This window comes from Myotis daubentonii, chromosome X (assembly GCF_963259705.1).
Source record: "Myotis daubentonii chromosome X, mMyoDau2.1, whole genome shotgun sequence".
NCBI classification, from domain to species: Eukaryota; Metazoa; Chordata; class Mammalia; order Chiroptera; family Vespertilionidae; genus Myotis; species Myotis daubentonii.
In genome coordinates this window covers 15,220,632-15,238,868 of record NC_081861.1, presented here as the reverse complement: position 1 = coordinate 15,238,868, position 18,237 = coordinate 15,220,632, and the positions used below count along the sequence as shown (strand labels likewise).

The following is an 18,237-nucleotide window of genomic DNA, read 5'->3' as shown; positions in this document are numbered from 1 at the left end:
TCAATACCATATACAATGACAAACAGCTTGCTGTCATATAGACCATGGCTCTCTACCATTTTGTGTATAAGGATCCCTTTCTAAATATAAATTTATAATAAATAAAAATGTAAATTAAATACATAATATAAAATATATTTAAATATATTATATATATATCATTTATGTGTATATTTAAATGTATAATTATATATTTATTATATAAACATAAATACTAGTATATAGGCAAATACATTTATATATAATATATAATATATAATATATAATATATAATATATAATATATAATATATAATATATAATATATAATATATAATATATAATATATAATATATAATATATAATATATAATATATGATATATGATATATGATATATGATATATGATATATGATATATAATATATGATATATAATATATAATATATAATATATACATATCGTGATGTGTGTGTGTGTCTCACAAACCTCCACAAGATTTTAATGTACTTTTAGAATTGTTGTCTGAGAAAATATTACTACAAATTAGCAGATTTAAATGAATTTGTGTTTTATTAATCACAATAACACAAACATTATTTATGCTGCAGAGATTTTGGATCTAACTAAAGATCAAAATAATAGTACTTTATATACATATGGGGCTTTAGTCCCCTAGTAAGTACTCTATAATTTTTTTATGAATGGATGAACAATGAATACATTTTCCTATGTCCACATGGTTGTGCTGTTGCATGAAGTCAGCTTAAGCAATCTGGTGCATATTTTCATGATGTCATTTAAAGGTCTGACCAAGATCTGCTCTGATTTTCAGAATTCTTTGGAGATCTGGACACACTGATGGGGCCTCTGACCCAGCACAGCAGCATGACCAATCTTGTCCGCTACGTTCGCCAGGGACTGTGTTGGCTGCGCATCGATGCCCATTTGTTGTAGTGGGTGCCCCCCTATGTCCAACATTACCATCCATCACTCTACCTCTACCAGAGTATCAATGGTTACTGGTGGAACGCCACTCATTTGGAACGTTCTCTTTATGTTTGTTTTTGTGCTTTTCTCAATATCTGTGAAAAACAGAAATCATTGTAAGTGGACACTACAACTTGAGAACAGTGTATGTTTTATTACTTAGTCATTTTTTAGTATTTTGTATGCATTTATTAGATCCTACCATCCTTTTGTGCTGGATGAAATGACACATCCACACAACCCAAAACAAAGAATGGAAAATACTTGCTATAATAACAGGTTCCTGAGAAATTAAATCATATATATATATATACTCAAACACAAAGGACCAGCAAGTATTCAAATTTTCAGCAATAGCCATTCCCCAAACTATATTATTATGTCCAGAAAATAATGTATTTCAAAATCCATTGTTAAAGTTTTGTGGTTCCTATAGAATTGATCTTCAGGTGAGAGTTTTCATTGTCAAAATTCACTAGTTAGATGTTGTAGCAATATCATAAAATCATGCATTAAGAAAATAAATGAGCATAGTAATGCCACTCTTAAAACAATACTGTGGCAAGCACCAGAGGACATTTTTATTAGCATCCCCCTCCCTGATTCCCCATTTTTTAAATTTTAATAACCATGAGTGGCAACATTTGTTTGGACAACTTTAAGGCATCAGCTAGCATAAATATTTTTGAACGCCATAATTTTAAATGTAAATATTCACCTGGAATTCTCTTTGTGTAAAGCACTCCTCTTGGGGGGTACTTTCGTGGGTGCACTCCCTAGTAGCCAAAATGCTGATATTTGGGTCCAAAATTGGCAGGATTTTTTTATTGCATTGTGCTCAAATCTCTAGAATCAAAGGTCAAGTTGTCACTACCTAGAAATAATAATATACAGTTTGCTTTCTAGTGGCTTTAAAATATGGACTTCCCCAATTAATATCCCCAATCTCTATTTACAGGGTTTCTTTTTCTTCTTCATTTTCTATTCTATTTCTTTGCTTTTCCTTTTTTCGGGGGCTCATTAGATTTTAACTGAAATACAATCACTGATTTTATTCAAGTCTCTATTAATATGAGTCATTTCCATTAATATTCCAAAGATAGGTCCACATTTTCTAAGTAGTAGAGCTAGCCTTTTAACAAAAATTAGTCTGGAGGCAATGCTTTAACCTAGAATTTTTTTTGAAAAAATCCTGAAGTTTAGGAACAGTTCACCCAACTTGGACATTTCTAGATCAGTTGCAATTATCCCCAACCCTTATAACCCTGTACATCCATTTCATGGCCCTAAACATTACAATGTAAATATCATCTTTATTATTCTAGTTTACCAGAAGAATTCCCCACATGTGCTAGACAATATCCATGCATTAGTTCTGTATAATTACCTGCTGTTATATAATTCCTCATAGCCTTTAATTTGCTGAGTTAATGAATTTTGTTCACTGTTAATGACAAGTTAAATAATAGATATATGCACATGAAAGATGAAAACTTGTATGAAGTTTAAACCAACTCATGCAAGTTTGTGATTGGAACAGCAAAGGATCATTCTGCACTCTTATTGTCAAGGTTAGATATCACCACAGTTGCAAAAAAACCAGACCTAAGCTCTTCTCTGGTCATCATTGAGTTTAAGGTCCGGTCCTTTGTTGTATAATAAGGTTGTGACAGTTTACTCCAATGGCTGAAACCACTTTTTTAAAATGACTGCTGGGAATGTTCCAGTAACTGAACCCAGCACTTTTTATGCTCCCAGTGAGGTTAAGCTTTACGTTCACAGTCTCAGCAACAATACTACCACATGCAGACACACAGAGATAAATGAAACCTCAGAGAATATTTTCTGAGTCTCTTAAATGAGGAAAATAATAATATGAAAGACTCTAATCACCCAAGGTGGGTGTCATATATAAGAAATTAAGCTGATGGCTTTGCATTCACCCAAGTTATCTTAATGGCTTACCAGGTAGAGTGCATGACTACTACTATACAGGCTGGGGCAAATGTAGGTTTACAGTTGTTCATATGGAAAATAATACAATAATTAATAATGATACAGGAATAAACTCTAAGTTTCATGTACTCATGACTTTAACCTTACTTTTGTCTCACCCTGTATAATGAAGCCCACTGGCTTGCCTTACAAATTCAACCTAGAGCACATTCCGAGATGATCATGGATTTAGGAGCAGATTTTACTAGAAATAAAATCACCGGAAACTAGATATTAGAATGCTAGGGGAAATTTCCAAGGAAAGCAAGCATATTGCCTCAAGGATGTAAGACTTGTAGCTCTAGTTTCAGTAAGTTGCTATGTTTACTTTACATAAAACAGGGAGGTAGCAGAGAATCCTGCTTCCTGATGTCATCTCTGGTAGCTGAGGGTAGTGTGTGCCAAGTCAGCAGCACAATTATCAAATCTGACAGTCGAGCTCAGGACCACCACGAGATTATTTAGTATACCCATTTGTAAAGCAGCTTAGAAACCAATTAAACATGGAGGATAATTTGCCTTCCTGTCCTTGGAGATGAGATATCTTTCCATTTCAGGATTAAGGATTGTTGCTGTTTTCTAGGCACTCTATTTATCACATTATAAATGGTGATGTGTGTCATAGATGTGCAGCTATTTGAGGGATTGAGATAGTTTGCCAAGTAATCTCTTCAGTGTACCAGTTTGTGGGAGGGATGCAAGACATGTGGATGGCAATGAGAGATCCTGCCTTGAGACCTTGATGGAGGCTTGGTGAGACACATCTCAATAAGCACATAGAGGTAGGACAATGGGCAGAACAGTGACCAGCTCCACCTGAGCAGGTACACAAAATGATCTCAACCCTGCAAAGTGACCCAGGTAAAGCCACCACAATGTCTTCATTAGTTATCCATACTTCAACCACAGAGACTTTGACATGTTTGTGTTATGATGTTGACTTGGCTTTGTATATTTAATTGACTTTGGGTTTTTTAGTGGTTTTGGCATATTACTGTCTGAGTTTGGTAGGTAGGATTAATTTGAAAAGGGTATACTAGTGTGGTCCTCGGAGTAGAATTTAGCCATAAACATGTTGTTATCCAGCCTTTAATCTGTTAATTATTTAATAATCTCATTGGAAAAATACTGGTCGTTTTATATTTGGATGATATAATTGGAAAAGTTAGCTGCTGTTAACTTTTAAAAGACTTGAGGCTGGGACGCCTTTTTTTCCATATAATGACATAAAAAGATTCAAACCTTCAGTCAATAACCAAGTTTCTAAATTAGAAACCATTTGCTAAAATGTGTTTTGTTGAATTTTCAAATTGATGGGTTGTCATTTGGACATTACATCAGTAAATACATTGGATTGTGTCTAAATTGGAAAGATATCTGGTCTATTGTATCTTTCCCAAAGGTTTCTAATTCAGATTTTTTTTCATTTTAATTTGCATCCCGGGGGTTGAAGTTGGAGTATGAAGTTGGAAAGCATTTTTGAAGGCAAAATTAATTTAGCTGTGAGGGTAAAACCCTCACATCCTTCTCAACAGGCATGATGAAATTCACCTGCATTATTTGGCAGGTGGGAGAACCAAACTGGATCACTGAGTAGGACTACTCAGTAATGTAATGAACTGCTTGCTTAGAGAAGCATCACTATACCCATTAAGAAACTGTGTGGCAAGATGGTATAGCTACACAATATCAAATTAATGGGTTGATTCAGTGCCCCTAAATTCAATTCTGTGGGGGAAAATTTTGAGCCAGTTGTCACTACTATGTTATGCAGCTGGCAGACTAAATTCTTTTTCCTCCTCTTCTTCTTCTCGTCCTTTTTCTTGTCCTCCTCCTTCTCCTTCTTCTCCCTTTTCTTCTTATCCTCCTCCTCCTTCTACCCCTCTTTCTGTTCTTTGTTCTTGTTGTTGTTGTTTCTCATTTCCACTCACACAGTCTTGTTCTCATAATTAAAATCTGATTCATTTTCTCTTCAGTGTTAGCAAACCCCAACAATAGAAGTAGTATCTGCGTGTTGATAATCAGCATTTACCCTGGCAGGAGGCTAATTGGATAGGCTATCTCAGACATTAATCCTACTGTCTGATATTTTCTGGGAAATAAAATGTATTAATTCCCTTTCCATTCATTCTCCTCCTCACAAATCTAGAAGCCCTCTTTACCAAGAGCATCACATTTTCCTCTGAAATCTAGTGACTCAAAGAAAATTGCATTGTGGGGAGTGTAGAGGGTAGGGAAGCCCTTCAGGCTAGGCTGCAGTTCTTGCCCCTTTCTGCTTCTGACATGAGATGTTAATGAATCATCCATCAGGCTCACATTGGGTTAGGGAACACTGAACTTCTTTTCTGATCCATAATCAATCATCAGTCTTCTAAGAGAGTAGAGCTTTGCTGTTTCATTAACTGTGCAGTGTAGACTAATGGTGTTTAATAAACTTTATTCAAAATTTCAAACTCTTTTGCCAGTGACCTCAATTTTTTTGGCTCTTTGATTTATACCAAACTTTGAGGAGGGAAGGGGGAAGCAAAGGAAGCTTCTCTGATACCAGGCCTCTGGCAAGATGCTGCAGTGGCAAACTCATTGCCTGCCAGCACTTGCAGCAGCAGCATGCAGACCAGCTGTGGGAAAACTCCTGAAGAATACCCCAGTGGTCCGGCCAATGTGACTCAGTGGTTGAACATCGATCTTGAATCAGGAGGTCACGGTTTGATTCCCGGTCAGGGCACATGCCTGGGTTTGGGGCTCTATCCCCAGTGGGGGGCGTGCAGGAGGCAGCTGATGAATGATTCTCTCTCATTGATGTTTCTATCTCTCTCTTCCTCTCTGAAATCAATAAAATATATATTTTTAAAAATTATGCCCAGTGGATGTTTTGAGCGGGGGATAGCTTGTTCCTACTGAGGGACTCATTGTTCTCCAGCCTCTGTAGCAGGAAGTCACCTGCCATATTCAGAGCTTAATAAGAATTGCAAATGCTTAACCTATTTGATTTTGGCATGCATCATACATGTGGCTACCCAATAGAAACATCTCTGGGAATAGAGCCCAGTGGGGTGACTATGCGTAGCCAAATACATCCCTAATCCTCATGCCCTTCTGTGGCTGTGCAGTCCTTATGAAATTAGTGGAAGAGGAGCCCCTGGGAAAGAGGCCAAATTGGAGGAACTCCAAAAGAGACTTTGTTAGTGCTATGTTGTCCAGATCAAGAGCTAGCTTCTCCTTTGGTCAGCCTGGCATGCAACCAGTGGTGTATTGGTAAAATGTTTAACAATAAGCTCTCTGAGAAGATAAAACACTTGATTTGTAGCATTTGCCGATTTCTGTGGTATAAATACTCCCACCACAGATGATTTCAAGCTGCTAACTATGATGTCATTGAACACAGAGTTGGGGAGAGATGCACATAAAGTTGGAAGATTGAGCCTGCCAACTCCAACACAGTACTGAATGCAGCCAGTCAAAGAGGATTTGGACACACACATGTACTTCAATGACAAACTATTACATCATTTAAAAAATGCATCAATCCCCTATAAAAGTAGGTAATTTATGATGAGGCCCTAGAGATATGAGTTTTCAGCTGGAGATAGATGAAAAAAAATGAAGACCTCTTGAGCCCAAAACACAGGTGGATCAGTGGGGGTGGTTTCATCATCTCCACATCCTGAAGGTAAAATGGAAGTGAGATAAGTACTTACAAAATTCTCGTGGTTTGTTTAAAATAAGCATAGGTGAATGTTACTGTTATTATTTTAAACATCCTAGTGGTATTTCTAACATGTAAATCTAAATTGGATAAATTATTCACTATTGTTTCTTCTAATAATTGGTAGCCTTTGTGTAGTTAGGGAACATGAGGGTTTCTAAGGAGAATAGCACAGTCCAAAATATAGTTGTTGTTTTCTCATAATATGGAAACTCAGTAATTCTCCTCCTCTCCCTAATGTTGTTCAGAAGGTTTTTACATTAGTGATTAGATATTGAAGTTATTAATTTAATATATGTTTTTAGTTAAAAATACCTACTTACTGTCCTAGCTCTAAATTCAATCAGAATCCCTCCTGTATCAATTACATAATTAATATTCAGAAATAATCATCTAAACCAAAATAATTCCCTTTTTAAAGAAAGCCAAGGTCACTAACAAGAAAGAATAAACTTAAATATATTTTTTTAGGAGAATGAGGTTTTCATTAAAGACACACACATCTTTTTTATTAGAGCTCCTCATCATAAATCATCCTGAGAGTAGAATAGAAAGTCTCAAAGGACCTGTTCTCCTGGTCCTGCACATCTTTTGTAGCTAATGAGAGGTTTACATCTGGAAAGGTTGACAAACTTGCCCTAAAATCCTATTTTTTCTTTACATTTCTGTGTTATGTCCAAGCTTGTGTCCATGGTCGAATGTTAGCCCCAGAGGAGATATGTGTCTTACTCTTTCTTTCTGGCCTTTCTTTTGCCCCTGCAGTTCTTTTTGTGGCCAGTGCAATAACAAAGTTTGTAGCGGTATTCGATCCCTGCACTGTAAGTCCTGACTGGAGAGGGGTAACATCTGGGGCCAGTTTAATTGACATTACATTCACACAGGGACTTGGAGTCTCCCAAGGCAATGAACCGGTTTGCTTGGATACAGAGAGCTAGAATTGTGTTCATCATCATCCAGTCATTCCCTATTTCAAAATCATCCTCACTAATCAATCATATACACCCACAAATATTATTAATGAGATTGATTCTGCCTCAAGACAATTTGTCACATAGTGTTCATCCTGGATGATTCCACTTTGGATATTTTACAAAAAGAAATGTCTGAGATAAAATCCCTTACAATTATTCAGTTCTACAAATTGCTGCTTTTATTCTTATTTTCATTGGAGTGCTTCTGAAGATTGTTTGAAGTAGTATTATTTCCAGATAAAATTAATACATCAAAAGGGAGCCCAGTGCAGATATCATACTCAGAAGGCTACTTGGGATTGGAAGACACTTAAAATTCTTCCCCTTGGTACACATGGTTAGGTGAGTGACACATCCTTGGGGTCCTTCAAAGAAGAGATGGTTTTCTTTTCTGTTCTTGTGGTGGTAGTTGTTGTGATGGTGGTTGTTGTGCTTATGGCTGAGGTTGTTATTGTTATCTCACTCTCTCTCTCTATCTCTCTCTTCTTGCTCTTCCTGCTTTCCTCCCCCCGTTCCTCTCCCACTCTCTCTGACTCTGGCTTTCGCTTTCCTGCTTGGGCTCTTCCTCTTTCTAAAAAAATAGTTGAATTAAATGTGAGTTTCTGAATTGTACCTGTTCATACTTTTAAGACATAAATTAATAAAAATGTAGATGTGTTCTGATTCAAAACATGCCACTGGAAAGGCATGCTGTATTATGAAACCATATTATAATAACTACATTATTACATGATAGTATAAATATTAGTCTGTTGAATTCATTTGTCCAACTGTATAACTTTGTGAAGCAGTGTTTTGACCTTTATGACCTGATTTTGGAGCAAGTGGTATTGTTGCACGCAGATGAGATCACTTATATCAGGATTTTTCAATGAAATTCAGTTGGAGGCCTGGCAATGGAAAACCTCTTCAATTTCTGTTCAAGAAATTTCCCAGAACACTTCAGCCAAGCTAGCTTTTAAGTTTATATTTTTCTTTTTTATTCCTTTTCTTTTTTCCTGAAGGTGTTCCTTAGTATTGATTAAATAAATAGTTTGATTGCTTTATGCATTTCTTCTTCTTCTTCTTCTTCTTCTTCTTCTTCTTCTTCTTCTTCTTCTTCTTCTTCTCCTTCTCCTTCTCCTTCTCCTTCTCCTTCTCCTTCTCCTTCTCCTTCTCCTTCTCCTTCTCCTTCTCCTTCTTCTTCTCCTTCTCCTTCTCCTTCTCCTTCTCCTTCTCCTTCTCCTTCTCCTTCTCCTTCTCCTTCTCCTTCTCTCTCTCTCTCTCTCTCTCTCTCTCTCTCTCTCTCTCTCTCTCTCTTTCTCTCTCTCTCTCATCAAAATATTGAGATCTGGAGTCTTTGGTTAACCTGCATTACACCAGTCTACAGGCCAGAAATGATAGCTGAATCTAAGTAAACATTGATGGCTTTTCAAAAAGGAACACCCCATGTTCATTGGGCCTTTCTCCACTCCACACTGACAAATGCTAAGGACAGATGTAGTTTTTGCTGAGGGAAATATTTATAATGCCCTCTGATACCTAATGCAGTTTAACAATGACTCCACCTGTTTTTTCAATGTCATTTAACTTAGACTTGAAAAATACCCCTGAGACTTGCCAGAGCTTTCTTCTGCCTGGTCTACAGTGTGTATGTGTGTGTGTGTGTGCTTGGTACCTGAGAGGCACATTCTTGTCTTGTGTGCTCATTTGAAGTATTTCCTAACATTCTCATTACCTTGTATATAAGAACCAGAAAGATAATCCCAACATGTTATAAGTGAAGATGTGACTCTATAAATATCTTTTGTTCTTGAAAAAATAATACATTTTCATGCATATTTTAAGCAGAAACTTTGTATATTTAAGTGTCATGGAAAATACTTATAGGGTAACCTGGATACAAATGGGAATTTAAATGTCATCATATGCTTTGTGTGCAGGGGTACTCTCCATACCATGTTGCTGAACTGTTGTGGCAAGCCATAACTACACAAATAAAACACATCATCTGTGTGTGTATGTGTGTGTGCACATGTGCAACATGTCTGGCTTGCTGTCCTTCATGAGATTTTGGCTTTCCCTTCCTGAAGAGCATTATTTTACAGTCCCAGGAGGCCATGACTACATTACTATATAAATGCAGTGTTTGAAATGAAAACTCCTTTCCTCTTGGAAGCTTTTATCATAATATTATGGTTCGACCACATGGATTCCACTGGCCTTTGTGAGGGAAGAGCGTCTGTTCAAATCTAACTGAGTTTCCAAGGAAATTTTTAGATCAAGACACATGGGATGGAAGGTGAAGGCCACCTCAACTGCAACAAATAAGCTGAGTTGAGCCCTCAGGATTGGAGTGAGCTTGCCTCTAACTGCGACTCAAACCCCTGGAGTCAATTTCAAGGTCTTGGCTCCCTCCACATCTGTAGACAAGCAGAACAATTAGAAATAGCCTGGCCTGCTTCCTGAAAAGAAAATTTTCTGAGACCCTGCCCCAAGTGGAAGACCCTTTTCCACACTGGTGGCAACCCAGGCGGCCTTTAAAATGTGATTATTCGTAAGCTGCCCCCTTTGTTTTATTATAATCCAATTGGTCTTTTGAACAACTTTTTGAGGGGTGCAGCTTTCCAATATTCATACCTATTGCAGATTCACCGTCACAAGCATGCTCATCTCGTCAGAAATTTAGTAAGTTCAGATGTTCTGTATAGACCAATGTAACTGTTCTAATATCAATCAATGAATGAAATGGTATCTGGTTCCTAAAAACTGGTTTCATGTGCTTTATATGTATAAACCTATATCTGCCTGTGTTGCTTTGAATTTCAAATGTGTGGCACATAAGCATTTTGCTGGTGCTTTGTTGTCAGTACAGTAACTCTGTATAAACATTTTAATGTAGTTTTATTGTTTTCCAATATGATGTCTCTCTAAAAATGATATTGGCTGAGCCCATGCATTGGTTTCTCTCATAGAGGCTTTAACTATACTTCCAATGCATTGAATTATTTAAAAAATTCAAAATAAAATTTTTATGTAAATCTCATTTTAGACATGTAGATTATTCTGCTTATAGACTTTCTGTCCATAACTACTTTGTTACCACCCCTGTGGTATTATAATACAGTCAATGCTCTCACTTAGTTCAACAGCTTTAAAATTGAGAGCCATAAAGATTAACTCTCACAAAGCCAGTTCATTTTATAATAGAGGCCTTTGAACCATCATTTAAAGACCATTTAAGAGAAAATCATAAAATGTTTAGTTATCTGGATTCCTATTACACAACACAAAAAATGTACAAAGTATAAATTAACAGCTGTAGTAGTTGCAGAGTGGAAAGTAAATAATAAAACTAGACCAAAAAGAGAAGCACAGCCAACTGTGGCCATTTACTGCAGAAGGATACCACCACTGGCCTAGGAGGGCAGCCTAAGCAATATTTTTGGGTTACACTAGTGATTTAAAGCCATCAGGAAAAGCTTAACTTTTCTTAAGTATATCTTTTTTACAAGGCAAAAGAGCATGCCATATATTTTTGAACAATTTCCTTCAAAATACTAGACAAAAGAGGAGGTTTCAGGTATCTAGAATATTTATTTACTAGAGGCCCGGTGCACAAAAATTGTGCATGGGGGGTCCCCTCAGCCCAGTCTGCACCCTCTCCAATCTGGGACCCCTTGGGATTGGGCCTAAACTGGCAGTAGGACATCCCTCTCACAATCTGGGACTGCTGGCTCCTAACTGCTCACCTGCCTGCCTGCCTGATCACCCCTAACTGCCCCCCCCCGGCAGCCTGGTTGCCCCCAACTGCCCCCCCTGCTGGCCTGGTCGCCCCACACAGCCTGCTGTTTAGTCATTTGGCAGCCTGCTGTTCGGGTGTTACTGTGATGGAGTCCCGAACAATTTGCATATTCTTCTATTATTAGTATAGATATAGAATATAGTCTCTGGCCATGTGAAGTGAGAATTTGCAAAGATAAGAACAGTACAGAACACAATATTAACAATCAGCTTGGCTGAATTTTCTGTCAACAAATGAACTACATTCAGCTTCACCAAATATTTTGACACTGCATGATCCTAGTCCAAATGTGAACACAAATGTAGCTAAAAGTGGTTGAAACTGATGGTTGTAACACTATCACTAAGAATTTCAAATCCTTTCCAAAACTGTAAGCCTACTATATCTGTAAATAGGAACAGTTTTCTTATGAGATAATGAAGAAATATTTGATCTGAGTAAATCAAGTTAAATGGATTATAAATTTGTTTTCAAGCAACCAAGTTGTTTTCTACTGCTCTCAAAAACCAGGTGCTATAAATTATGATGATGCCTTGGTATAAGTATTTATGCAAGCAGATAGGAACTGAGAGAAAATATGCAGAATGACATTTTTAAAATTAGAGTGATGGGATTATGCTAATTAATTAGCTTATGTGGCTCTAATTATGTGCCAGGCACTGTTCTAACACTTCTGCATCTATTAATTTATGTATTTATATGTGTATGGTCCTACTATATAGGTACTATTATATCCCTGCTCTATAGATGATAAAACAGGGCACATAGAGGTTAAACAGCTTGCCTAAGTTCACAAAGCCAGGGTTTTGACAGTGTGGCCCAAAGGACCTTGATCTTAACCACTTCCCTCTACTGCCTCTCACTACTATACATAATGCTATTTTGGCTGTAGCATCATTTCATTTCAGAAACAAAAGTAAAGAAGGAACCTAAACCCTCAGAAAGTGATAATGTCATCTTTGTACTTCCAGAAGACTCTAAAGAAAAGACATTGGTCTACCCTTCCAGAAGCACTGCTTTCCATGAAGACAGAGAGCAGGGCCCAAGTGGAGTCAGCAATTCAGGAAAGTTTTGTTAAGGTGGGGCCCCTTGTGCTTGGAAGCAACAAGTAGAAGAGAATGCACCATCTCCTCAGCCCTGCCAGACACTCTGGCTGGGATGATGGTCATGCTTTGGATTGGCAGAGCTTTAAATCAGTTCACTAGGAAGGCAGGCCCAATATGGCTTAACTGCTTGTCTCTGACATGTGGATACCAGTTAAGAAGGAAAATACAGCATACCAGAGGAGTGAATGCCCTGGATTTTGAGGCAGGATTTTAGAACAGGCTTTTGCTGCCTGACTTAAAGGAAACACTTAACCTTTCTGTGCCCTAATTCCTTTCTATACAAAATGGAGTTGATAATACCAGCCTTCTCCCTGTTTCCCAGAGGTGAGCAAGATGTTATAAAGACCTGTATTTCTCATCTGACATCCGCCTTGGCAACTCTGAGAGTGTGTTGCCCCAATAATTTCCCCTGACACATTGCCATTATCAAGACCAACAGTTTTCATCCTATGAGGGCAACTGCAAGGTTGCATTGCTTGCAGAAGATATACCACAAATGGGAAGGCAGTGGCAGAGTGTACCACACGGAAGCCTGGTAGTGCACTGAGACTCAAGCTTTATATGGAGAACACGTGAGACACATTTTGGGTTTTGAGTATGCTATATTGTCCTTATTCCTCCCTCCTTTTCCTTCTTTATTTTCTCTTCTTCTGTCTCTTTTTAGAAAAGGAAACAACATCATAAAACCTTATATTTGCTAAGGGGAATTTTGCCCCTAACTTTCAGGTATAATCATTTGAAATTGACATACATTTTCAGGGACTTCTGGAACCGTAATGAGTTATGTGCTGATCGCATTGTGAGCTAGAGTTCTATTGGGTCTGACAGTCACAGGACCTAGTATGTGAGCTCAGGAGGTGAGTAGGAGCCAGGAAATGACCTATAAGCCCTGTCTTTCTAGCCCTATGACTCTCCATCCTGGGGAAACACCAAAGTAGCTTTAAAAATGCAAATACCTGGCCTCACTCCCAGAGATTCTGATTCCATAGGTCTTTGTCTCTGTCTGGGTCTCTAGCTTTTAAGCATCTTTATTAATTCTAATGTGAAACCAGGAGGAAGAATCACCCTTCCATACTTATTTTTAAAAGTGCTCCCCATTGCTCTCCATCCTATTCACTTTCTTGGGGGTGGTTGGAGAAATATTTTAAGAGTAAAGAGGGAACAGGCGATAATGATGTTTCTACTGCTCTAGAGAAAGCATCCCACAGGAATCCAAGCCCAGTGTATTCTTCAGGCTTTTTTAACTCTCCAGAAATTTCCCAGTTAGCTCAAACCACAATTTGCTTGAACTTATTGTCATTTCCCAAATAAGACAGGCCCTGCAGCAGCCTAAAGATGTGAGGGAAAATACAAAGGGAAGGCTACCCTTCTCTGGAAATATCTTCAGCAGGGGTGGACCTGGGCAGAGAATGTGGTGGAGATCCGAAATTCTGCCAGATTTTCTGATTTTGAGGACACAGCCTAACACAGGAAGCAGGCAGAACTCTTACCTCACAAAGATTCATTTGGAAAGATTCTCCACAAGCCATAGTTGGGCTGAAGCATTTGTGAAACAAACAAACAAACAAACAAAAAACACTCCAGACTAATCTGAAGGGAAAGTTTAAATGAGATATCCTAGTGTTATATAAATGACGGCCTCTGTGCATTGGTCCCTGTACTGTTTACTTCTTCACAGTAGTCCAGGACTGGTTAGCTCAAACGCCCACTGGAAAAAGCCTCAAAATTTTACACGTCCATTTGTTTTCAATAGAACAAATAAGTAGATTTTTACCCATTTAGAGTCTGCCTGCTTTGCATACTCTAAAAAACGTTGCCCAATATCTGCTAGGTGTGTATAAGGTAAACCATTGAGCTATAAGGATCCTAAGCCATTGTTGTCCTTCAGAGCTGCCTGGCCCAGTGGCTCTCCATCGTGCTGCTGACTGCCACCTCATACTCATATATTTTTCTTCAGTCAGCCTCAAAATCCCTCAAACTCACTACACCCAAGAGCACTAAAAGGTCAACTGACAGGGAGTGGTGGCAGGATTTCCTCCTGGCAGCCCTCCCCGCCCCCCCAAGCAACCCAGACAATCCATAAACTAGCCAAGTCTTGGCCTCTACTCACTGAACAAGTCTTGCAATGACCACCAAACACATCATAATCAAAGCCCATTGTCACTCAGGCCCAGCTCCTACACTAATGGCTGCCTTCCAACCCCCATACTTTAGCAGTTGGGTAGGTGGCCTGTGCCCTGGCTCTAGATTTAGGGTCCAGCTCATCTCCTACCCTTTGGCACAGAGCACCTCAAACTTAGCTGAGATTAATGTTTTACCAATTTTGGGGGTACACTGCCAGAAATTCTGATCTAATTGTTTTTTGGACTATTCACCCACACTCCCAGCTCCAACCTCCGAGGTGAGTAGTTTCTAAAGCTCTCCAGGTGATTCTAATCTGCAGTCAGGCTTAAGAGTTATTTTTAAACCAAAGCTCCTCCAGCTGGGCCTGTACCCCATAACTCGTCCCATACCTACTCTCACCCCAGCCCAATGTCTGGCATTGCTGGACTAGATCCTTATATATGCCTGAATTCCTGAGCCATCGCCTGCCTCTGACAGGACATCAAAATTCATTCAAAACCAGAAGACATTTTAACTTGGAAGCTCATATGCAGATCCCATAGTATGTTCCTTAGAACCCTAAATATTCTTAAAATCCCTCTGGAATACACAAAATAATTAACCCAACTTGGAAGTTTCAGTTGTACCCGTGTATGAGATAAGACATGCCGTAGAGCAACAATTTTCAACCTTTTTTTCATCTCATGGCACACGTAAACTAATTATTAAAATTCAACAGCACACAAAAAATGTACTAGTAGTATACTTTTTGATGATTTAAAAATAGGTATAATTTTTATTCATTCACACTGGATGGGTATGGTTGTGTTGGCTGTTTGTCAAGTTTTTATTTGACAATCTAAGGGAAAAGAGGTTAATTCCTCAATTAAATAATCAGGTATTGAATGTTTTAAAAATTCCTGTGGCACACCAGTTGAAAATCTCTACCTTAGTTGAGGCAAAGTGGAGACCTAGGTTTGCATTTGAGCTCTTCACAAACTTCCTGGTGACTGACTATTTTCTGAACTTCAGTGTCCTATGAGTACAATGAGAATGACAGCAGCTTTTCTTGATTCCCAGTGGAAATAAGGATCAGAACATAGCATACAATACCTGACAGAGCCTAATGTGGAACCTAGGCCTGTTCTTCTCCCTAAGAATGGAAGAGACTTAACATGTACCCTCCTTTCCTACACATCTTTCCCCAAAGTCTCGGGCATTACCCAAAGAACCTTTTGAAAGAAGAGAATTTCTTTGAAGCCCCTGTTTCATCCTAAAACTTTCATGTAGTTTGCATTATGTTCCATGATACTGCAAAGCTTCTATATTTTTAATATAAAATTATTCTTTTCACTCTAAAACTTTTAAATTTATGCTCTATGAAGATGTTCCTTGCTTATTTAAGACTCAGCAACCTTTCAGCATATTGCCTTGAGCTGGATACCCTGTGAGGCTGTTTCTAGTTGAAGTGCGCTATGATTTTATGTCAGAGAATGTCTCTCAAGTCTGGACCTTTCACCTCATAACCCTGGCCACTGCCCCAGTTGAAGTTGTCATGATCATCATGTGGACAACTTTATACATTTCCAAACTAAACTTCCTATAAACCTCCGGTTGTTGGCAGAATTCATTTTCTTGCAACTGTAGAACTCATATTACCTTGCTTCATCAAGACCAACAGAAGAGGGATTCTATCCTCTAGATCCATTTGTAAAGGACTCACCTGATTAGGTCAGGCCTACCCATGATAATATCCATTTTGATTAACTCAATTTAAACTGATTAGCAGCCTTAATTGCTTCTGTGAAATCCTGGTACCTATTCTATATAATGCACCCTAATGGCACAAGTGACATTCATTCTATTCATGGTCCTGCTCACACTCAAGGGAGCTTGCACAAGGCATGTACACTAGAGGTGGGAATCTTGGGGTCCATCTTAGAATTCTGCCCATCACATGCCTCTTAAGCACCAGAATAATTTACCTCCTGCCTAGCAGACTTCCCACCCTCCCCATGATCCCTAGAGCAGTGGACCTTGAGCTTCTTGAACTGTGGCCCTGACACCAGCATAGTCCTTTCCTCCCTGCCTTGGTTTCTCCAAGCAGAAACTTATTCAAGCAATTCTCACTTCTGTGTTGCTTAGGAGAGCATAGGAAATTAATGAATTAATTGTGTTAAGCTCATTAGTAAGATGAAAGATGCTATTGAAATGCAAATTATTATTTTGAAATCTTGTGACTGTCATTGCAAAGTTTGCACTTACTTATTAGACACTGTGCCTTTGGCATCTACTAGCTCCCAGTTCAATAACAATGCTAGTATTCTGCTCCAAACCATTAATGTGAAAATAATCACCTTGGTGCTCGTGTGTTGATGGGGAATTATCTGCCCTGGGAATATGCCAGCAAGAATTATATAAAGAGATTTTCATTAGCTGAAGCTCAAAGAGGAGAACCAATCAGAAAGCAGGAGGCACATATTTCCTTATCTTCCAGGGACTGTAGAATGATATGGTGAGCTGGATCCCAGTATTTCCCACATCCCCAAGGAGCCTTAGTGTCCTGATGGACAGGGTTCAGCCCAAGGGCTCTTTCATTTTCACTATAGCTACAGCTACCCCAAGATGATTTTGTCTTCTTGTCCCAGTGACTTGTCAAGGGCAACTTCCCTTTCTGGTCAAGCCTTATTTAATTGAGTCTCCTCTCATGTCACTGTAAACTTTTGTCTTTGGGTGGTGTATACCCTCCTAAGCTGTTTCCTTGCAACATCTTTCACCCCATGTTGGTCAAATGGGCTATCTGTTCCACAAGATTAGTCTTTATCCTTTCAGAAAGCCCTCACCCTATTTTTAGCCCTATTTAGCCTCCTGAGTTCATTCTCCTCAGGAGCACTCCCCAAAGTCTAGCCAAGCCTTTGCCTCCATATCCCAATGTGGAAGCTAATGGATCAACAACGAGAGGATTGAGTAGGTGGGGAGAAAAAGGAAAGCAGGCCTCGACTGAGATACTCAAGTCTGAGGCTTAATGTCTGGCCTCATACTTTGGGTTACTCTAGCCCCTCTACTAGCTGCAAGAGACCCATGAAGCCATTGGTAATAGGCTGAAGGCCTATCAGGCACAAGATGACTAGATTTAAATGTTCAGATTTTCAGGAGAAATCTGGACATAAAACTGTTATTTTCCTTAGCTCTGACCTGAAAAAAAATTCTAAATGCTTCACATTGAAGTTTCTGAGGAATTTTTACCCCTGGGTCAGTGACCTCTAGATATGGGTAGAATTGTGCCACCTCCAAATTCATGTTGGAGTCCTAACCCTCAGTGCCTCAGAATGTGACCTTATTTGGAAACAGAGTCTTTACAGAAATAATCAAGTTAATGGTGTCATTAAGGTGGGCTCTAATCCAATATGACTGGTGTCCTTATAAAAAGGGAAATTTAGAAGCAGACTTGCATGTAGGGAGAATGCAAAGTGAACATGAAAGCAGCTATCTGAAAGTGAAGGAAAGTGGCTTAGGACAGATTCTTTCCTCACAGCCCTCAGAAGGAACCAACCTAGCTGACACCTTGATCTCAGACTTCTAGTGTCCAGAGCTATGAGACAATGC

General features: G+C 38.7%; 1 protein-coding gene across 1 annotated transcript in view; it reads left to right on the top strand.

Moving 5' to 3' along the window:
- AFF2 (ALF transcription elongation factor 2) overlaps positions 1-5,414 on the top strand; it is a 633,956-nt gene extending 628,542 nt beyond the window's left edge. Inside the window, exon 21 of the mRNA XM_059678586.1 lies at positions 812-5,414. Coding sequence (XP_059534569.1) covers positions 812-933 — 122 coding nt within the window. The 3' untranslated portion in view covers positions 934-5,414. The remainder of the gene's footprint in view (positions 1-811) is intronic.
- Positions 5,415-18,237: the final 12,823 nt, after the last annotated feature.